The sequence below is a fragment of the Ambystoma mexicanum genome, chromosome 1p, assembly GCF_040938575.1.
Source record: "Ambystoma mexicanum isolate Mex_15411 chromosome 1p, UKY_AmexF1_1, whole genome shotgun sequence".
NCBI lineage: Eukaryota > Metazoa > Chordata > Amphibia > Caudata > Ambystomatidae > Ambystoma > Ambystoma mexicanum.
Window position 1 is genome coordinate 581,492,863 of NC_090921.1, and position 19,281 is coordinate 581,512,143.

The following is a 19,281-nucleotide window of genomic DNA, read 5'->3' on the forward strand; positions in this document are numbered from 1 at the left end:
CCCACATAGCTGAAACTGGTGCGAATTCAAATTTCTTTGACTGTATAATAGTGTATCCTTAGCCGTTACCATGCCACAACCTGTCATGGCTTATACTTAAAGATGTATATGCTTCCATACTGTCAAAATCCTACAATTGCTATAGTTGTAGAAGAGGAAAAATACACCTCTGTCTGAATTAACTTTGTGTTCCACAAGGTGTCAGGGATCCCTATGTAACCTTTGTGCCAGCTCTGTGCCACTGCAGAGTTGAAGCTGAAGATGTCAGGAAAATGGTTACAGAAAAGGCCCAGGTGAAGTATCGTTTTGGCATGGAGCATTTATGAAAGGAGGGCTTGTTTAGCAGGACTCCCTTTCAGAAATAGGATTACCCACATAATTTTATTTAATAAAATACAAAAAAGCCTGGGCTTTCACACCCTCTTCAGATGGCACTCTATCACACCATCACATTGCATTTTGGGTGTTGTTTTTAAGGTATTTTCTGCTCTCCTTTATTAGAAGATTGGTGGAAAGTCTTTTAGCCACTCTTGCCCTTACAGAGGCCTTCCACTTTTCTTCTATTTCCTCTTCTGCTCATTTATTTCTCATCATGTTTCCCACTCAATGTCACCCTTTGCCCCCTTGCTGTTCATTCTTGAAATTTTAAATTTTTTAATTGGTCGCTCTTTTCTTAAAATAAATATGTGAGTTTTTTATTGAAAGAAATTGGTGCGTTTTCACTACGTTGGCCTTGCATTGACTCGTGATTTCAATCAAATGGGTTTCTCAGAAATGGCTTTCTTTGAGTTGGCTGTGGTGAAATTGGTGGATATTGAGATAGAGCAGTCTATGACATGTACTGTGAGCCCAATTTCCTGCGGCGCTTTGGAGGACGTAAAAGGTGGAGGATGGAATTCACTGAGCCACTACTTCTTAACATCTAGAACTTCCACTGGTTACAATTTCATTTGATCTTTTAGCTTTTCTGTGCCATTACAGAAGAGGTCCAAACATAAGCAACTCACTCTTGATCCAGCCACCAAAAGAGAACAGTCCTGCTGAAACCTATAAATCACATCTCTGCACCAGATTACAAGAAAACTCAGACATGTTTCGACCTTGCTGGCCTTCATCAGAGAGGTGCAGATTGATTCCCTTTGAGATTGCATCACCGACATATATCAGGCAGCTGCTTTGCACTTGGAAACCAGAACCAAATATAGGGGAACTTTCCACTTGATAATCAGCGTTTATTCTCATCTCAGCACCACAGGCCCAGCGTATCACTCAAGCGGCTGTAGCGCCCCTTCTTCCTCCACCCCCAGCGGGCACATGCATAGTTCACCTGCCTCAAGCAAGGCAACTCAGGTCTTGCACAATTGATGATTCACAGAGTGGCACCACTTTCTACAGCCCCATGTCTTTGCCAGAGTGTGTGGTCTACTTTACACTGGCACAGTGGAATACCTTCCATCTTGGGCATCTGCCCCAGCATCCCACATGAACCTGTGGGCACAGAGCACTCTCTACACTCCGAGAGATCGAGGCATGAGGTTAGAGGACCGAATAATAACAGCTTGTGTTTTATATAGCATTTGCTAGCGAGTTTCTTGCAATTTCATTGCTATGTAAATAGCCGTCGTTGCCATACCCCAAGTCGGTTGTAGACAGTTTATCAACCTCAGATGGCATCTGAACTCTCCATGCTGCAATAGCCATGTGAACTATTCACTAAAATGGTGCACTGAGAACCCCAGTTTCAAACACAGCTCTGAATTTGTACTTGCTTGTTGTTAACTGATAGTTGTTTGAAACATGCAGCAGCTCCTACCCTGGACCAAGTAGTGCACGAGGACAGAACAATGAAAGACAGGACCAATGTGTGTTTTTTAGGTTACTCCATAACCTCTGTGTATTGACAACGATTCTTGGTTTCACAGGAAGACTTGTGAACTTGTACAATTTAAAAAAAGTATTAGAAATGATACACAATATAAAGTACAGAGACAAACTGGAGGGTAATTTGTGAGAAGTATCTTAAGTACAGCTGTGGGCTAATGGTTAACATCTACTCATTCAAGCATGCCTTTCATTGGGGGAAGCCATTTTTGTGAACTCTTGGAACAGGAAGAGACGTACTGATGCTCCTTCCCTATTAAGGACTTGATCTCACCATGCACACCCCAATGCCGTGAAATTTTGGATCACAGGATGCAGGTAAAATGGACATCATGAGTTGATCAGAAAGAAACTCTCAGAAAGAAAGCCCTTGCGTTCCCATGTACAAGACGTCTGATAAACATGGATTACTGATGTCTGAGGTGATTAAGATCAACCAAAATTGAACTTTGAGTCCTGTACCTATTTGTATGTCCTATGTGTTCATGTGAGCTCAGATGCCTACGGGTTCCCGGCGCGTTATAAATACATACAAATAAAAATAAATTAAATGATGTGGAACTAGGATCTCCCAAACCTGCATTCCTCTTTTGTAGACTCTATGCAACCCTGGGCCTTACAGGGCAGCCCTTAGACCAGGCTACGTGTATAACAGGCCATTTCTTCTTTCACACTCTGAATTGTCCGTTGAGGAAAGAACCGTGGTTTGCTTTCTGCCTGATGGGATTCTCCGCATTGCAAGCTATTTGTAAATCACCATCACTGCTTGATTCGACAAATCTTCCATTACATTGGTGTTGGAGAAACTCCTCCTGGCGCGGGAAGTGCCCCTCTTCCACCATCAAGACAAAAGAGATCTCAAGCATGCCAGAGACACAGAGGGTGACATTCATTCATACTTTTTTTAAAGATCCCTAATACAGGAGACCAATCTCTATGTGCAGGACCGGGATTCAAACCTGTGTTGCTCTACGTTGTCTTTCTACCAGTGCCACTGAGAATAAAATTTATGTAGCTCTGGAAAGTTGTGAGTGACACTCCTATGTCATTTATTTTCTTGTCAAAGCTAGAGCTCAGTCTTGATTGTGAAGCTGGTATTACCAATACTGGACCCTGCATCAGGGTCTCCTGCACTACAGCATATCAGAAAACTCCTGACTCCCAGGAGATACGAGTGCAACCAAATCCTCATCAAGCCGCTAAGTGACATCCTTACCAACATATGGGAACTCCAATAAAGGGCACTAGGAGGGAACATTAGGGGATTTGCCCCATTAATGCATTGAAGTAGGGCAGGCTTTATAAATGACTCACTGAAGAATCAGACACACGAGATAGACAATATATGCAGACCGGGCACCTAAATGTTTACGGCAGTATGTGACACTCTCCTTCGTTTCAGTGCTTACTTGAAATTGTCCCAAATAGCAGTATATATTTTTGTTTTTGCAATAACCTAAAGCAGAGTAGAATTCCAAAAGGGCTTTCCAAAAGGGAGAAACGAAAGCAATGACAATGCTTTGGGCAGGTTTGGCATGAAGATTCAACCATGATGAGGCAACATGGTAGAGGCCAAGCCACCAGGATCTCTAGGCAAGAGGCCTTCGAAGTGAAATCAACAGGAACAGAGAAGGAGGGATCCGCTGGCAAGAGAAAGTCAGGTGTGGTTCTCATTTCACTGGCAGAGCCAATCAGGATCCACAACAAGTGGTCATTGGTCGGTGGCGATGTCAGGTGCATCAGCCTGTGTGGGCAAGATCTAGATCTGAATGCTGGTGGAACGAGAGTGCACTTGCCGATGTTGGCTAAATTATGCTGGCACACTCCAAACTGCTCTCATTTACCAGTCTGAAAAATAAAGGTGGGTCTCTCTGCACCCGGCAATGGATTGGGTGGGCACCACACTTCTAAGTGCAAAAGTAATATCACTAATCAATACTTCAAGGTGTCACCCAGAAACCTGGTAACACTCAACCAGGACAACCAGACACAAAAGAGAATCGTCTGATGAACAATTCACCAGACCTGTGGACGCCAGTGGTGTAGTAAATACTACTGCATACTCTCTGCAGCCGGCTCAGTCCTGTTCCACCCGGCCTTTGCATCCCACTGCTGCAGGCACACACCCCCATCTCCCCAAACAAAAGATCTTTTTCCTCATTGGTGCCAGCTGTATTTGGAATGCCTTGCCCATTGGCTTCAGGCTTATTGGCTCCTGTGCCAAAGTACTCTGTTGGGTGAATATTTTACCACACTGTACCACTGTCCCTACCCCCAACTAAAAATGGACCTGCTGGCTGGATAAACAGATCCCTGGCAGCAAAGCAGAGCTCGGAAAGGTAAGGAATTGTGAGGGGTGCAGCTACTCGAGAGATGCGACAAGCAGTAAAGGATGGTCCAATGTCCAGGTGGAAAGCACAGCACACTAGAGAGAGCCATTGCTGAAGCAATTGGCTAGAAGTGTGGGAGAGCAGCCAGTTCTGGGGTGAGGATATAGATGGTCGTATAGATGCATACACATGGATATCAATGAAGGTTCAAACAGTTGGGAGTCTCTCACCTGTTCTAGGAGACACTGGTGGTACTGGGATGCCGGTTCAAAAACATCAGTGGGTGGATTCCCCTGTTACACTCTGTAGGGCAGAAATCCACTTTTGGTGTTCTGCCGTCCTATTTTATGACACTTCTATACCATTTTGCTTTTTCATATACGTTGACCTTATTTTTGTGGTCAACAGGCTTCCTACTGAAGTCCCCCACCACTGCAACCCTTTCTGATGTAATGTCCTATGCTTGCCCAGATGGTGCCTACGGTAAGGGTGCTTTTAAAGCTCTCCATTTTGGCCTTATGATAATTTTATCACCTTACACTAATGTTGTGGAGTAGGCTGGTGGCAGCTAGAATTTAGTTTTGGCTTCACCAGGAGTGCAGTTAGTTTTACTGCATTAATAGTCAATGCATCTGTATGGTAGTCATTTTCTTTCTGTACCTTTCCTTTGTTTAGAAAAACCACAAGAAACTGATTTCGGTGCCATACGAGCTCCTTCATCCTAGTCCTACAACCTCAGGAGTGGTTTGGACTAATTTAGTTTGATCCCCAGCCCTATAATCCCAGCCAGAAAAACTGGCAGGTTACCGCTGGACTCGTATTACCATTCCGTCTCCGTGATTCCCGGAATTACTGGGGCATTATGACTCCGGTGTCCCGGGAATTCCGGAGGCGAAATTCTGCAAGTCCCCATTCCCATGGAGTCCTATAGGACTCCATGGGAATGGGGAAGTGGAAACACCGGCACCATGTTGTAATGGTGCCAGTGTTTCCATGTCCGCCTGCAGGCGGGTGGTGTTAACTCGTAATGAGGCCCTATGTGTCTAAAATGTTTGTAGTAGTGCAATGAGACCAATAGGTCTGAGACTGTAATCCTAAATCTATTCTGAATCTCTGTTGGCCCTCTGGGGCCTGGTGTGAATTGTACCCCTCTGCTCCCTCTAGGCCTCATATTAAGTACATGGTGCACAAGTGTAAAAGTGACTTTACAATGTACTAGAGGTTGGGGGAAATTAATGTGACTATCCATGTACAGCATTTGTGGATCTTGCATATGACTCAGTAATGTGTGCTGCTTGTGTCTAAGGATCACCTTATTCTCTCCATTACTTAACATTACAAACATACGTAGTTGACCACCAGGTGCAGGTGAAGCATTTAGCTTAGGAGGTAGAAAGGTCTGCCTAGGCCTATGTGTCGTGGGGCTTTGGGATGATCCTACAGAGGTAGGAGCCGGGTTAGCAGCATGTTCTGTTGGGGTGTTTGAGCCTTCATCCAGGCTCAGGAGGTAGATTGTCTGGTTGGGTGCTGGTGTAATTTGGGCTCACAAGGGTTCATTGATAGAGGTTTCTCAGTGCATAGCTCAGGTTTCACTGGTAGGGGGCCCATGGCGACATTTCCTCAGATTACAGTCCGAGGGCAGCTCTAATCAATGTCAGGAGAGGGTAAGTGTAAGGTTAGTGCCCATCTCACACCTTCTACATAAGAGGGATTGGCGATAGTCCCACCCCTGCCTGGAGAGGATGGGTCTGGAGTTTAGAATGCTCAATTTGGTATTCGTTTACCAGTGATTTATTTTGTATTTCATTGTAGGTAATTTTTTAGAACCGATCTGGCTCAGGCAGCAGTGGCCACTTTACACAGCACAGTGGAAGAAACTATGTCCAGGACCTTGCAGGGTTGCAGAGCTTTAATAAGAGAGTGGGAGTAGTGAGTTACAAATGTATAGGGGGTTAGTGCAGAGATGTAGGGTAACAAGTATTAGATGAGGGGAGGGGAGTAACGAAGGCCGTGCCTCAGATGGGAGGACGGAGTTCCGGAAAATGGGTTGTGAGGCGAGATGACTTCTCTTCTCAATTTCTTGTTGGCTTCATGAATGTCAAGTGACTTTGTATTGGAACTGCGGACTGCAGAATGTAACACTCTGTAAATGATACACAACATTTTCAATGGAATGTGGGTCTGGTGGTATATCCCTGAACATGGAGGTGATATGACCGTCAGCGCCCTGACCGCAGAACAGCCATACTGCAGCATAGAAAACAGCAAGGATGCAGTTTAGGTGGCCTTTGAAGAGTCTTTGCCCCCTGTTGATGGGAGAGTTTATGCTGTTGAGCAGAAGTTGCCGGTTGGAGGAATGTTTTGATCTTCCATAGGGACCTCACCTGTCTGGGCTTTCCTTTTAATTTGACCCTTGAAGGAGAGTTGGGGTTGATGGTACATTGCATATAGTCAGTCATTGACCAAAGGCTGGAGTTTATGAGGAGGATGAACTCTGTCTTTGTGGGATTCCCTTTGAGGTAAACTTTAGATGTCTATGTTTGAGTAGAGTCCGGGAAAGATTGAAGGTAATGAATACCATAGGCTGACAACAGCTTGAGGAAGAGTTTGGTGTTGTTGGCATGTTGATGTTGAGTGATGTCTTCATGGACAGAAGGACCACCATGGGTTCCATGTAAAGATTGAACCTCTTGGAAGAAAGGAAAGATGGCTGCAGGGCTACAATGCTGACAGAGGGACATTTCCTGACAACATCATTAAAATGTTCCCTGTTTGTGTAGAAAGAACTGAACAAGCTTAGGATGGTGTCAGTGATGCCAGTGCCACCATGTAGAGCAGGACTCTGTGATCAACTGTGTTGCAAGCTGACCAAGCAAATGTCAGTGATCTTTAAGGTGCCATTGATGACCTGGGTGGTAGCATCTACATTATACAGGGTGGTTTGAAGCCAGAATGGTAAGCCCCAATGTAGTTGAGGCAGTCCATTTGGGCTTGAATCTCGATCACCAGAGCCTTTTTGAGGACTTTGCCCATGTAAGGGAGGTAGATGAGCTAGTAGTAATATATTTGGTTGTGAGGTTCTAAAAAGGGAATCTTACAATTGAAAAGATTTTGCTAGATTTTATGGAACAGGGGAATGAAGCTGTGTGGCGTTAGAAGGTTATTGAGGAAGGCATGTAGAATCTGTGGGGCAAGTGTTTTGATAATGGGTGAGGGGAGCACATCATAATGTGCCGCTTTCAGGGTGGGGGTGAGTGGAGCCGATGGAAACCTATTGAAATGAGTGCAAGGAAGGGTTGTCACTGTGGGTGGCGTGAATGAGGGGGCCAGCTCAGTATAATTTGGAGATGTCAGCGTTGTAGTGGATAGTGCTTAGCCTGTCAGTGTAGAAAAGTTGTTGGAATTTACAACACATTGCATGAGGGATAAGGGTTTATGCACTGTTTGATGATCACTTAAGCCATGGCTTTGCTTTGATTGCCCGGCTTATAGATTATTTCCGTCTGAAAGACTGATTTTGCATCCTAGATGGTGAGACTTCCAGCCTTGCGAGACATATGGACATTCAGGTTCTCAGGCGTCTGATTTCTGGACCAGGTTTTTTATAAAGTTTCCTGTTGTCTTGTTTGATGGTGTTAAGCTACTGTTTGTCAAACAGAGTGGGCCAATTGGGTCTGATCATTTTTTTGTAGAGCAACGTGTTAGACTTCTCACCTTTCCCATGGTTATTAGAAACCCCCGGCTGCAACCAGTGGGAACTCTGCAGGCTAGGACCAGGCAGGTTGCAGTAGATTATTGTGGTTCAATGACATAAAGAACGGTATTGAAAAGATCTCTAGCAGCCCTGCCAATTACATCATTGTTGTAGGAACTATAATGTGATGTGTTGTGACAATGGGAAATGTTGGATTTTTTAGGATGCACTGGAGAGGTCTGTGGTAGTATTTGTGAATAGTGTGATGAACCTTCTGATGGTGTCACTTGCAGGCTATGGACGTGAGGTTGCTAACCAATAGTCCCCCTAGGAGTGGTAACATGCGGGTGGATCTCATGCTGAGGCACTCCTCTCCTGGAGATAAGAATGCAATTAGGAGGCAAAATTCCTGTGAAATCCCACCACATAGGCTGACGATAATGCCCAAATCTTTATGAACATACGATCTCCTGCAAAACTATGTGTTATTGTGAAATAGTGAATCCATAGGATGACAAAAGTACTGAGATGAAGAAACACTCAAAAATGCCAGGATAGAGTAGCTTATGTAAATCAGAAGGACGCTACGCTGGGGCCGTCCCAGCTATTTAAACTGAACAGCAAAGACAGACTGTGTTCTTTGTCATCCTCTGACCCGTTCGGCAATTGCCCTTGCGGTTCTGGCAAGCTGGAAGCTGTGATATGACCAGAGGGAGAAACAGGCTACTGAGGAGGCCACATTGAAGCCTGGAGAGCAGGTACAGCGGTTTGGCAGTGAAGCTAATCCCGAAGACTGGGAAGAGAAATAGCGGGAAACCCGAGAAGTGCCTTGCAAGTCAGTTGGCCACCAGTTTGATAGACTTGCAGAGAGTGAGAGGTGGTGCAGTGGGTGGACTCTTTGGAACGACAACAGTAACAAGACCGCCTACCATAGCCTACCACAGCCTACCACAAAAACACATAGGTGACTACCAAGAGGGAGCGAGAGACCGTGGTGGAGGTATGACCTGTAATGGATTGGACCAAGGTGGTACAACAACTACACTGAGGTGGACCACCCTAACTCGAGTTGGAGAGAGGCGAGACGTAGAGAACTACTAAAGGAAGACATTGAACTAAGGAGTGTGGAGCCGTGACTCCTGGTGAAACCGGTGAAGAGTTCCCCAGGAGAAGGTAACGGGAACCCGCAGAAGTCTGGGAGGGGGAGGGAAGTTACGAGACTATAAACCACAAAGAAACAGAGAAAACCATACACCATTTTGTGATACAGTTCCCAGGAAAGTTCCACAAAAGGGTGGTGCTCGAGCATCTAGAGGGACTCCGGGAACAGCTTCATCATCCGAGTGGGGATGGATCAAGAATTGTACAAAACCTAGGGATTGTGACAACCTCCCTAATAGAGCTACAAACCTTTTTGAGAACTGTGAGAGACAGTGGGGAACCAGCTAGGAGATGGCAGTCACTCTCCTAGCCCCATGAGAAGTTTATGCAACTGTTTATTTTCTGTTGGGTTATGGAGAATCCAACACATTTGTGAAACATTTGCTTTAAACAACCTTACAGGTGTTTGGACATTCTCCTGGATTACGAACAGAAGCTGGACTTTATGAGGTTTTGTTGTAGTGACAGGGATAGCATAGAAGCCTTAGTGACGGGGACAGTGCCTTTTTCTTTTTCACTCACACTGACATCCTGAGGAGCATCCACGTTTCCTAAATTTAAGTGGGGGGAAATCCCCTTAGAGTTAGGAATAGATATGCTTGGTTTTTCATTCAATAAAAGTCTATAGCAACAATTATGGCATTACTTGGTCACGCTCTTCATTCCTTGTTGCCACAAAAACTACACAATTGCGCCGGCCTAGACCTGCTATTGTGTATGTATTTATTGTTAGTTAACACAAGCCATTTGGAGATAGCCATTGCGACTTACATTTCCTTAGTATCATCAGGAAAAACATTCAGATACCAAAGGAGGGGTGGCCAAGAGAGCTCTCAGTGGGTATTGTGCAGAGAGCACTTATCCATTGCGGGCAAGGCACAGGAGGCGACCCTTCATCTGCATGATTTGAGAAGCAGAAAGAAACCGTAGGAACTGATGCCATCTACCCTGTTAGGTTCAGAGGTTGAGTAGGTAAGTGGATCAGGTAAAACACCAAGGGCCCGATTCCTGGAAAAGTGCGCAGAGGTCCTGCATAGCCTGCATGCCGAGGACGACTCTGCATGTGCTTGCATGCAGACGTTTTTCTGCATGCTCTGCGTTTTCATGGAATTGTTTGCGCAAAGTAACCATATGCACAAGTTGCGGCTGGAACCCCCCTGACATGCCCCCACGCAAAGCAAAAACAGCCAGGAACAGCTACCTTTGCGTACTTGCACGGGCGTGAATACATGCACCCTTTAAAAAGTGTGTGAGGTCCCTCACAAGCAGGCCTGCATCTCAGGGACCCTGCATGAGGTCCCCTGTAACTGTTACCGCCACCCCGCCAATATGCGTAGGCTTTATCGTAGCTCTGGTAAAACTCGGAAAATCTGTGTATGAACCCCCATAAACCTTTCCTGCACCTTGCTACACTGCGTACACGTACCCCTAAGTTATATCGGAACCCTAAATCCAACACCCGATCTTACCTCTGCGCAGTGAATCATACCCGCAAATGCCTGTACGCCTGCCTTCAGGTGGCGGATAGTATGAGGGTTTTGTGTGGTCATTTCCCCGCTAAGAGGTTGCGCGGTCTGATCCATGAATACATATCATTCTGCACAATGGTGGGCGTTCAATGGACTACCTGCGAGCATTCCCTTGCACACATTTTCCCTTGTTCTTCCTCATTTTCTGTGTTCTTCCCCCTACCCTGCCCTTTGTGCAAGGCACTCTGCCTCTCACTATGACTTGATGAGCCGGCGCGAAGTCCATGCAAAGTATGAAAAAGTCCTTCTCAGTCCCAATTTTCCATGCAGATAATTCCATGAATCTGGCCCCAAGTATTTATGAAGTATGCGACTATTGTAGAATCTCTGTGCAGGCTAGAGGTCACGTGTGTTGTGTTATGTTCAGGCACACTGCCTTTTACAGAATGGGCAGGCAAGATGGGTTCTACAGCTGTGCGGGTTTATAGCCTCTAGCATTTAAGCTACTAAGCAGTATAGTGGGGGAGAGAAATGTGACAGAAGCACAGAGAAGATGAGGGTGAGGACAAGAAGGGACACAACAGGAAGGGGGGTAAAGAAAGAGACATGATGCATAGAGATGCATATTACATTTGGGCAAGGGGCATAAAGACGGGGAGAAGATATAGGGAGGGGAAGGTGGTAAAGAGATAGGGAGGGGTACATAAAGGACAAGGGCATTGAGAAAGGAGAAGGCTGTGTTATGGCGTTATTTACTGGTCATCAAAGGTAAACTCAACATGATGAGTATACTTATATGGCCATAGTAGCCTGTATTGGTGCATCAAGTTTGGATGTGATTTCTTACTGTAGCATGGCATTTTACTGGCATCAGTCGTAAAAGCCAGCATGATGTGGGTTCTTACCTGGCTGGGTTGGACTACATTGGTGCAGTCAATCAGGGCATGGATTCTTACAGCAGCATAGCATTTTTCACTGGCCATCAATAGTAAATCCAATTGGATGAGTTTTCTTACGTGGCCACACTGGCCTTCATTGGTGAATTAAGTCTAGACATGATTTCTTAATGTGTCATGGCCTTTTTTAAATTCGACCAATTGCAAAGAGAGCATGATTAGTGTTCTTAAATGGCCATACTGGCCTACATTGGTGCAGCCAGTTTGGGCACATTTTCCTACTGTGGCATAGCATTTTTAAATGAACATAAGAATTCTTATGCCGCAGTATTGGACTAAAATGATACAGTTAGTTGGGACATAATTTCTTACTTTGATGTTGCATTTTTTACTGTCATCAATGGCTGTACTGGCTTACATTGGTGCAGTCAGTTTGGCATTTGTTTACTATGACATGCCATTTTATACTGGACATCAAGGATGAAGCCAACATGAGCATTTTTACATGACCGTACTGGCCTACATTGGTGCAGCCAGTTTGAACATTTTTTCTTACTGTGGCATGGTATTTTATACAAGGCAATGAGGGTAAAACCAACATGAGTGTTCTTATGTGGTCGCATTGGCCAACACTGGTTGAGACAGTCTAGAAATATTATCTTGCTGTGGCATGGCACTTTCTATCAGCATAATGGGAAAAGGCAGCATGATGAGTATTCTTACATGGCCATACTGGCCTACATTTGTGCAGCCAGTCTGGACATGTTTTCTTACTGCAGCATGATGTTTATTTACTGGCATCATGTTTTCTTACTGTTTGCATGGCATTTTTAATGGCATAGCCAACAGCAGTGTGTTCTTAGGTGAAGATACTAGCATATATTGGCAGAGGCCGCGTGGGCATAATATTTGCATGTAATGGTGCACCTAGCATGAACACAGACAGCCTGAAAATGTTTTTTTATACTGGCATATATCTGGGGTAAAGGCCTCATGAATATGCATTGGAACATTATTCATGTGCACTGTTGCTGACTTGCATGTATTGAATTAGTTCATGTGTTACCCTACAAAAGCAATTGCAAACTGTGTCCATTTGTACTCATTTTTTCACAAAAAGTCTGCTTTAAAATACACAATTTCAACCCATTGCTTTTAACATTTTCTCAGAAAATCTCTCCCAAAGTGATCTTTGTTGGTTCAAACTCCTTCGGTGTGCTTGGTCGCACATGCATATTTGTGGGAAGCATTTGCGAACGTCCAATTATGCTTCAGCCGCCACTGCATTATGCCTTTATTATCCTCCTCTCATTCAGCATCATTTCTTCCCAATGTATTATCCTCTTCTCATTCAGCATCATTTCTTCCCAATCACATGTAACGCATGTCTTTCCCTCCCCTTTCCCTGTCTCCATTCCTCCCCCCATGTTTTCATTCCTCCTTGCCTTCCTCACTCACTCACCAACTTTTTCTTTCCATGCCATGTCTTTGCCCTTTCTGTACCCCTCTCTTCTTCATACACTATACTCCCTATTTATTATTCTGAGGCATCAGATCTCTTTCTCCGACGTCATTTCCGAGTGTGCTTCAATTAAGGCCTTGTCAAGACCGTGCAGTAAAGGTTGTTAAGCCTTAGCTCCAGATGCATGTGCAAGCGCCGGAGACCTGTGTGCGTTTTGGGACAGACAGTGAGCACATTCGCTACAGGGGAAAGTCCGCGGGCGAAAAGGAGTCCATGATAAGACTTCTGATGTGTGTCCCATTTCAGATGGCACCCTATGTGCTTAACAATCTTATTTCTGGCTGCGGAATTAGCTGACAAAGCTTGGTGTGACTTTTACGTCAAGATGACAACGCCAGACAGGATATTTCAGCAGGACATTGATGAATGTCTAAAGAAGGTGATTTGCTCTGAGCCTCTGAAAGCACCTTATCACGCTTGCATTTTACTGGATGATGTTCAGCAAACCTGCCAAGCACAATGTCGCAGCTGTCAAACTATTGCCATGGGAAGGGATAGGAGAAAGATGGCATGGGGAGAGGTGGCATGTGATGAGGTACAAACAGCTGGTGGGTGTTTGACTGTTTACGCACCCATTTATCGCTATGCCACTTGCACAAACTACTTACTACCTGCCCCCACACCACCTAAAAGACACACCCTACCCCGGGATTTCTAGCTTTGTGTTTTTAACAGGACAACATTGCCATTTTAAGCAATTTTCTGAAAGGTAATGGCTTAAATGCAACCCCATACCAGATTCTGCTGTAATTAATATGTCTTAACCAAGTGTGCCGTCAGCTACTTGATTCATAAGCAATATGTGGATCCTTACATCTGTTCCATGTACTAAATTAATGTTTAAACCAATTACTGGCAAAACCATCCATTTTGGCTCTTTTATAGGCATTAGATAGGCTTTTTCCAGACACTGCCACAACATACCCATGTACTATAATAACACCATTTGCAAGCTCTTGTCATCCTTTGGCCCGGTAGTGACAGTATGACAGTGCCAGGAAAATGGCAGTACCATGCCTACACAAATGTCAAAGCTGTTATCTTTGTGAATGCGTGTTCTCTGTTGCTGAGCTCCAAGAACACGCTCAAGGGGCCTTTCATATTTGATGATATCATAAAGGAACTGGAATGAGGCTGACGGGGAGTGCAATACGACTACACATTGACATTGCCGCCTATATAACAAGGCAGTTGGAAACTCCAGGAAAATGTTATCACGTCATGATCATTGTTTTTCATTCCCTATGCCTTCGTCATGAGCAGTCCATGACCCATCACACATGGTCTTGTCAGTGTCCTTCTTTTCGGTTAAAGTATACCATGTGTTTTCGCTGTTTAGTGACCGCAAAAGAAGTACAGGCTTGAATAAGGCAAGGGATGTAGATAGAACTGCCAAATCATGTCTACCGTGAAAAGACTGTCACAGAGTAGTATCATTGTGTTAATAATCTGCACTGCTCTTCTTTGAAACGTTCATCTTTCTTCTTCCTTCTCCTTTGGGATGCTGAACATTGCCAGCCAGTATAGATTATGCATTTAGATACTTGCTGATGAGACCAAAAAAATAAAATGTCCATCTAAGTATATAAAGGCGAGGAATGCACAAACAAGACCATCTGAAAGGGTGCAGGAGAAGGTTCTAGTTTGGAGCAGGAGGTTTCCCTGGATGTGCCCCTGCCTGGGGAAACTTTCAAGGGTCCAAATTAAGTGAGGGGTGGTATTCTCCTCGTGACAGTACAATACACTGAAGTAGGTCAAGCACATCATCCTGATGGCCGCCTTATCTGAGGTCACGTTGCTGGATACATTGGTGGCCTGGTGATGGAGAAGGCTGAACGAAGAGCATTGTGTACACCATTGAGCCCCGGGAAGATACAAAAGTGAGCAGCACTGTGCAGCGTCTTCATTTACTGCAAAATAAAAACGTAATCAAGACATTGTTCTCTAAAAAAATGACGGATTCACCCTAAAACTCAGAGCAACCTTGACACAACATATTAGCAGACAAGTGATACAAAAGTGAGTGTTGTGCTTTCATAACATGTTGAGTTGCATTTGGTGTTTTGGCCCAGTGTCATTCTATTCTAAACAATACCATATGGGATCACACACTGGCACGTGCCAGTGGGATTATTATGAATCCCTTCCCACAAAAAGAAAACCTTCCATGAGAAATTCATGAAGGATGGTAAAGTCCATGGAAGCTTTAGTCGTAGCCTTTCATTTTCGTTAGCTTTTGAAAAAACAACGTTGACAGTGGCGCCCAAGCCCTTGTGAAGTATCCACTGTAAGGAGCTACCAAAGGAGCCCTCATCTCATCCCATGAGGCGCCTAACCTCCGATGGATCACCCCGCACCCCCCAAACCTTAGTTTTAGGGATGATATGACCGTTATTCATTCTTTGCCCTCTAGTTCTATATCAGATCATTTTCATGTTGAACTTTCTTGCCCCACCTTGCCCAGCGGCAGAAGTGGGTCCATCCACCTTTCGGAATGAGTACTCTACCGAAAAGTTGTTCTTGTGCTGCCCTCTACCCCGACTCCAGACAAAGAGGAGCAGGAAGCAGAAGAGGACCACCCCCAGGAATGTGATGCATCCCATTGCCGTCGACACCAGGATGGTCTTCAGGTCGAGGGTGAACTTCAGAAAGACTTGCGTGTCATTGTGGGATGTGTCATTGAAGTCACCAAGGTATAACGTTCGGTTTGCATAAATGGACCCATCTCCTGTGTGCCCTTTCACAGTCAAGGTGGCAAAATAAGTGTCGTTACCTCCTGCATTACTAGCAATGCAAATATAAGTGCCACTGTCCTGCATCTGGGCAAACCGGATTTCTAATGTGCCCCCCAACAGGACAGTTGCCCGTCCAACACTCTTGGTGGTGATCATTCTCCTCTGGGGAGAAATCCAGACAATAGTGGGCACAGGTTCGCCATCTGCCCGGCAGAAGAACGACACAGGCTGGCCTTCATGGACAGTGTGGTGTTGGAGCTTTCGGTCCCTTATTTTGGGCTTTTGGCAGATAAAGTACTCAAAAAGGACTGAATCGGGGAAGTCCCGTAGAGCATTGCCCTGGATCTCAGTAGGTGAGGCACACATAGGCTGGTGGTCATCAAAGTTTAGGGTCTTCCGACGCTGCAAGACCCAGAGTAAGCGGCAGTCACAGGCTAGAGGGTTCTGGTCAATACGCAGAGTTTCCAGGGTATTGACTGATTGGAAGGCTGACTCTTCTAATGTGGACAGTAAATTATTGGAGACGTTCAGGAGACGGATTTGCCTGAGGCCGAAGAATGCCTGAGGCTCTACCAAAGCCAGCGTAGCACCAGCAATGTGGAGTTCTCGAAGCCTGGTCAGGTCCCTGAAGGATGTCCTCTGTATCTTGATGATCGGATTGTAAGACAGGTTTAGATATTTCAGGTAGACCAAGTTTTTTAATGCTGCCACAGGAACAGATGTGATGTTGGTGTAGGTGATAGAGAGAGATGTAAGATTCAGTCCCTGGAAACATGCTGGTGGAATATCTTCCAAGAAGGGCCAGTTGTCGATTTCCAATTCTTTAAGGTTGTACAACTTTTTAAAGTTCCGATCTTCCAGTGAAGCAATGCCAAGATGGCGGAGTCTAAGCACCTCCAGGTTCTGAAGATAAGAAAGCGATTCTGCTGACAGAGTGGTCAAGTTGCACTTTTCTATGGTGAGTTGCTCAAGTGATAGCAAGCCAGAGAAGGCCTTCTGGGATATATACACTAAGTCATTATCACCCACCTCCAGACTCCTTAAATTTTTGAGGTCTTGGAACATGTGGTCTAACAAAATCACTATCTTGTTCTCACTGATGTCTAAAAGAGTTAGGTTTGTGAGTTTGGTGAAGACCCCGGTTGGGATAAGCTTCAGCTGGTTCCCACGGAGATGCAGGGACTGCAAGTTGAACAGGCTGCCAAAGGCACCAGGCTCGACAGTGGTAATGACGTTCTCACTGAAGTCAACCTCTTCCAGCAGAGGATAAGGAGAGAGGTCACCGGGGCTCAAGCAGCGGATCTTGTTCTTGCTGAGGTCGAGGATTTTAGTCTCAGTGGGGATGCCCTCAGGGATGGAGGTCAGCCGCTTGCGGTGGCACACAACGGACTTGATCTGGGCCACACAATCACAACGTGCTGGGCACGCCGATGCAGAGTTTGTGTTGAAGAGCAGCAACGGAAGACCCAGGATTGGAAGCCAGCATGATCTCATTGTCAGGAGCATGGTCTCATGGGCACGCGATCATCCTCCCACGTACCTGTGGATGCAACGGAGAATAAAAGATGATTAATTTAGAATGGGCAGAACCTATGTAATGTCATCATACTAGACAGACATAGGATGCACATAGCAGAAATCACACTGTACATGCAACTGCTGTCTTTTTTAATAGCACTTTCTCTTTGGATAGAATCAATGGTTTACAAAAGCAGTAAGCAGAGTTCAGCAAACCTGCAATGGAACAATAGCATTTCGCAACTAGCGATGCATCAGGGCTAGGAGCGAGTTGGACACGCCTGGCATGTGAGTGACTTTTACCCAGTCCCAATGGCCTTTCATCTGACCCCAACCTTTCGGAAATCTCTCAATTTCCCCAGAAGCTCTGGCAGGTGGTCTGTCTCAGCACAGCTTGTTACTATCTCTAGACAGTGAATGTGTTAGTCACTGTCTACGTGTTCACGCTCGGAATCTCATGAGCTGCTGTGACCGAGGAATGGCCTTGAAAGAGAAATCTGGATATTTATTTGAGTTCTGAAGGATGGAGCGACCTCCTCTTGGCTTGCTCATCTTGGCTTGCTCATCTTGGCTTGCTCATCTTGGCTTGCTCATCTTGGCTTGCTCTAGGTTCTCTGTACATTTTGAAATCCCACCAGGAGCTGCTGCAGCAGAAGAAGGTCCTGCCACCAATGGGCTCACGCGGATCCCGTACATCTCACCATGACCAGATCGTTCTATGTGATCTGGCCGAATTTCTTTGGTCCAAAACGATGTCATCGAATTTTGATATTTTACTTTGCCGAAAATGGATGCGGGGGGAGACCCCCTGCACCACCTCCCATAACCCCTCCACATTAGTTAGTTATTCACCTAAACACAAATATATTTGTGGCAAAAATCGACCAATTGTTCTGCGGCCAAATCTTCTGTTACCGACCAAAGAATGCACCTGAATGGCACATTGTGTGTGGAATTTCCACCGAAAGGGAAAGGCAGGATTTCCCAAAAAAAGAATGCCAGTCATACTTCATACATTATGGGCCTCATTACGACCCAGGCAATCCCGTAATGAAGGGTGCCGGTACGGGACCGGCACCGTTCATTACGGGATGCCCTATTACGAGGTCCCCTTGCGGGACCCGCTCAGGACGTCTGGTCAGACCAGACGTCCTGAGCGGGTCCCACAAGAGGACCAGGGAGCTAATAACGGACCCGTTATTAACGGGCACGTTATGAGCTCCCTCCCCATTCCCATTGAGCCCTATGGGAGCTCAAATGGGGATGGATTTTTTCAATGAGGAATTACCGGGTCCTCCAATGTTGGAATGACCCGGTTATTCCTCATTAAAGGAACCGGTACTGGGACCCGGTATGGAGGCAGCCATGCCCTTATTCATAATGAGGCATTATGAATGTCATTGGCCTTCTCCAGCAGTTTTGCATCCATATTTTTCTGAAATCCACCCCTATTTCAGAAAGACTCGTAAAAAGGTGTTTCGATGGTGCAGCAGTTTGGAATTAGGCCCTGAAATTTAGGGGAAGACTGTCTTTTTCGCTGCTGTCTTATTAAGTGGCGATGTGGATTATTCGATGGACTGCAGACTTGGTGGTACTCAACTATTTAGGAATCTGGGAGAAACTTGGAGCCCAGGAATAGCTGCAAAAGTTGCCCTTGTACACTGAAAAGAACAGACTACAAAAACATTCAGATACAGGGATTTACCGAGAAATAAACTAAAACAAGTGTAGGCTGCAATTTTTGAGGTTTAAGGGTAGTTTGGGGGTGTTCCGGTGTGGGGGTGCGGGCTGTACACTCATAGCAAGGAGTAAGTAGTACAGGGAAATGAGGTAGCCTAAATATACCCCCTAACCACAAAAGAATAAAGTGCATTTAAAAAATACTCAATTTTGTAACATTGTTAATTGAAAAGTAGGTAGCAGATATTTGTGTAGCATTTTATTCTTAAAGCTACATTTTCACATATAACATTTAAGGTTGGGTTGAAACGTGAAGGATTTCCATTTTCGAACACCATGGGCCTCATTATGAGGTAGGAGGTATTACCGCATACCGGGTCCGGGTTCTCGAAATA

General features: G+C 45.3%; 1 protein-coding gene across 4 annotated transcripts in view; it reads right to left on the minus strand.

Moving 5' to 3' along the window:
* Positions 1 to 1,865: 1,865 nt before the first annotated feature.
* Positions 1,866 to 19,281, minus strand: part of LINGO3 (leucine rich repeat and Ig domain containing 3) — a 696,949-nt gene continuing 679,533 nt past the window's right edge. For all 4 annotated transcript variants that reach the window (XM_069649533.1, XM_069649531.1, XM_069649532.1 and 1 more), the window contains one exon: positions 1,866 to 17,228. In XM_069649533.1, coding sequence (XP_069505634.1) covers positions 15,374 to 17,194 — 1,821 coding nt within the window. In that variant the 5' untranslated portion in view covers positions 17,195 to 17,228 and the 3' untranslated portion in view covers positions 1,866 to 15,373. The remainder of the gene's footprint in view (positions 17,229 to 19,281) is intronic.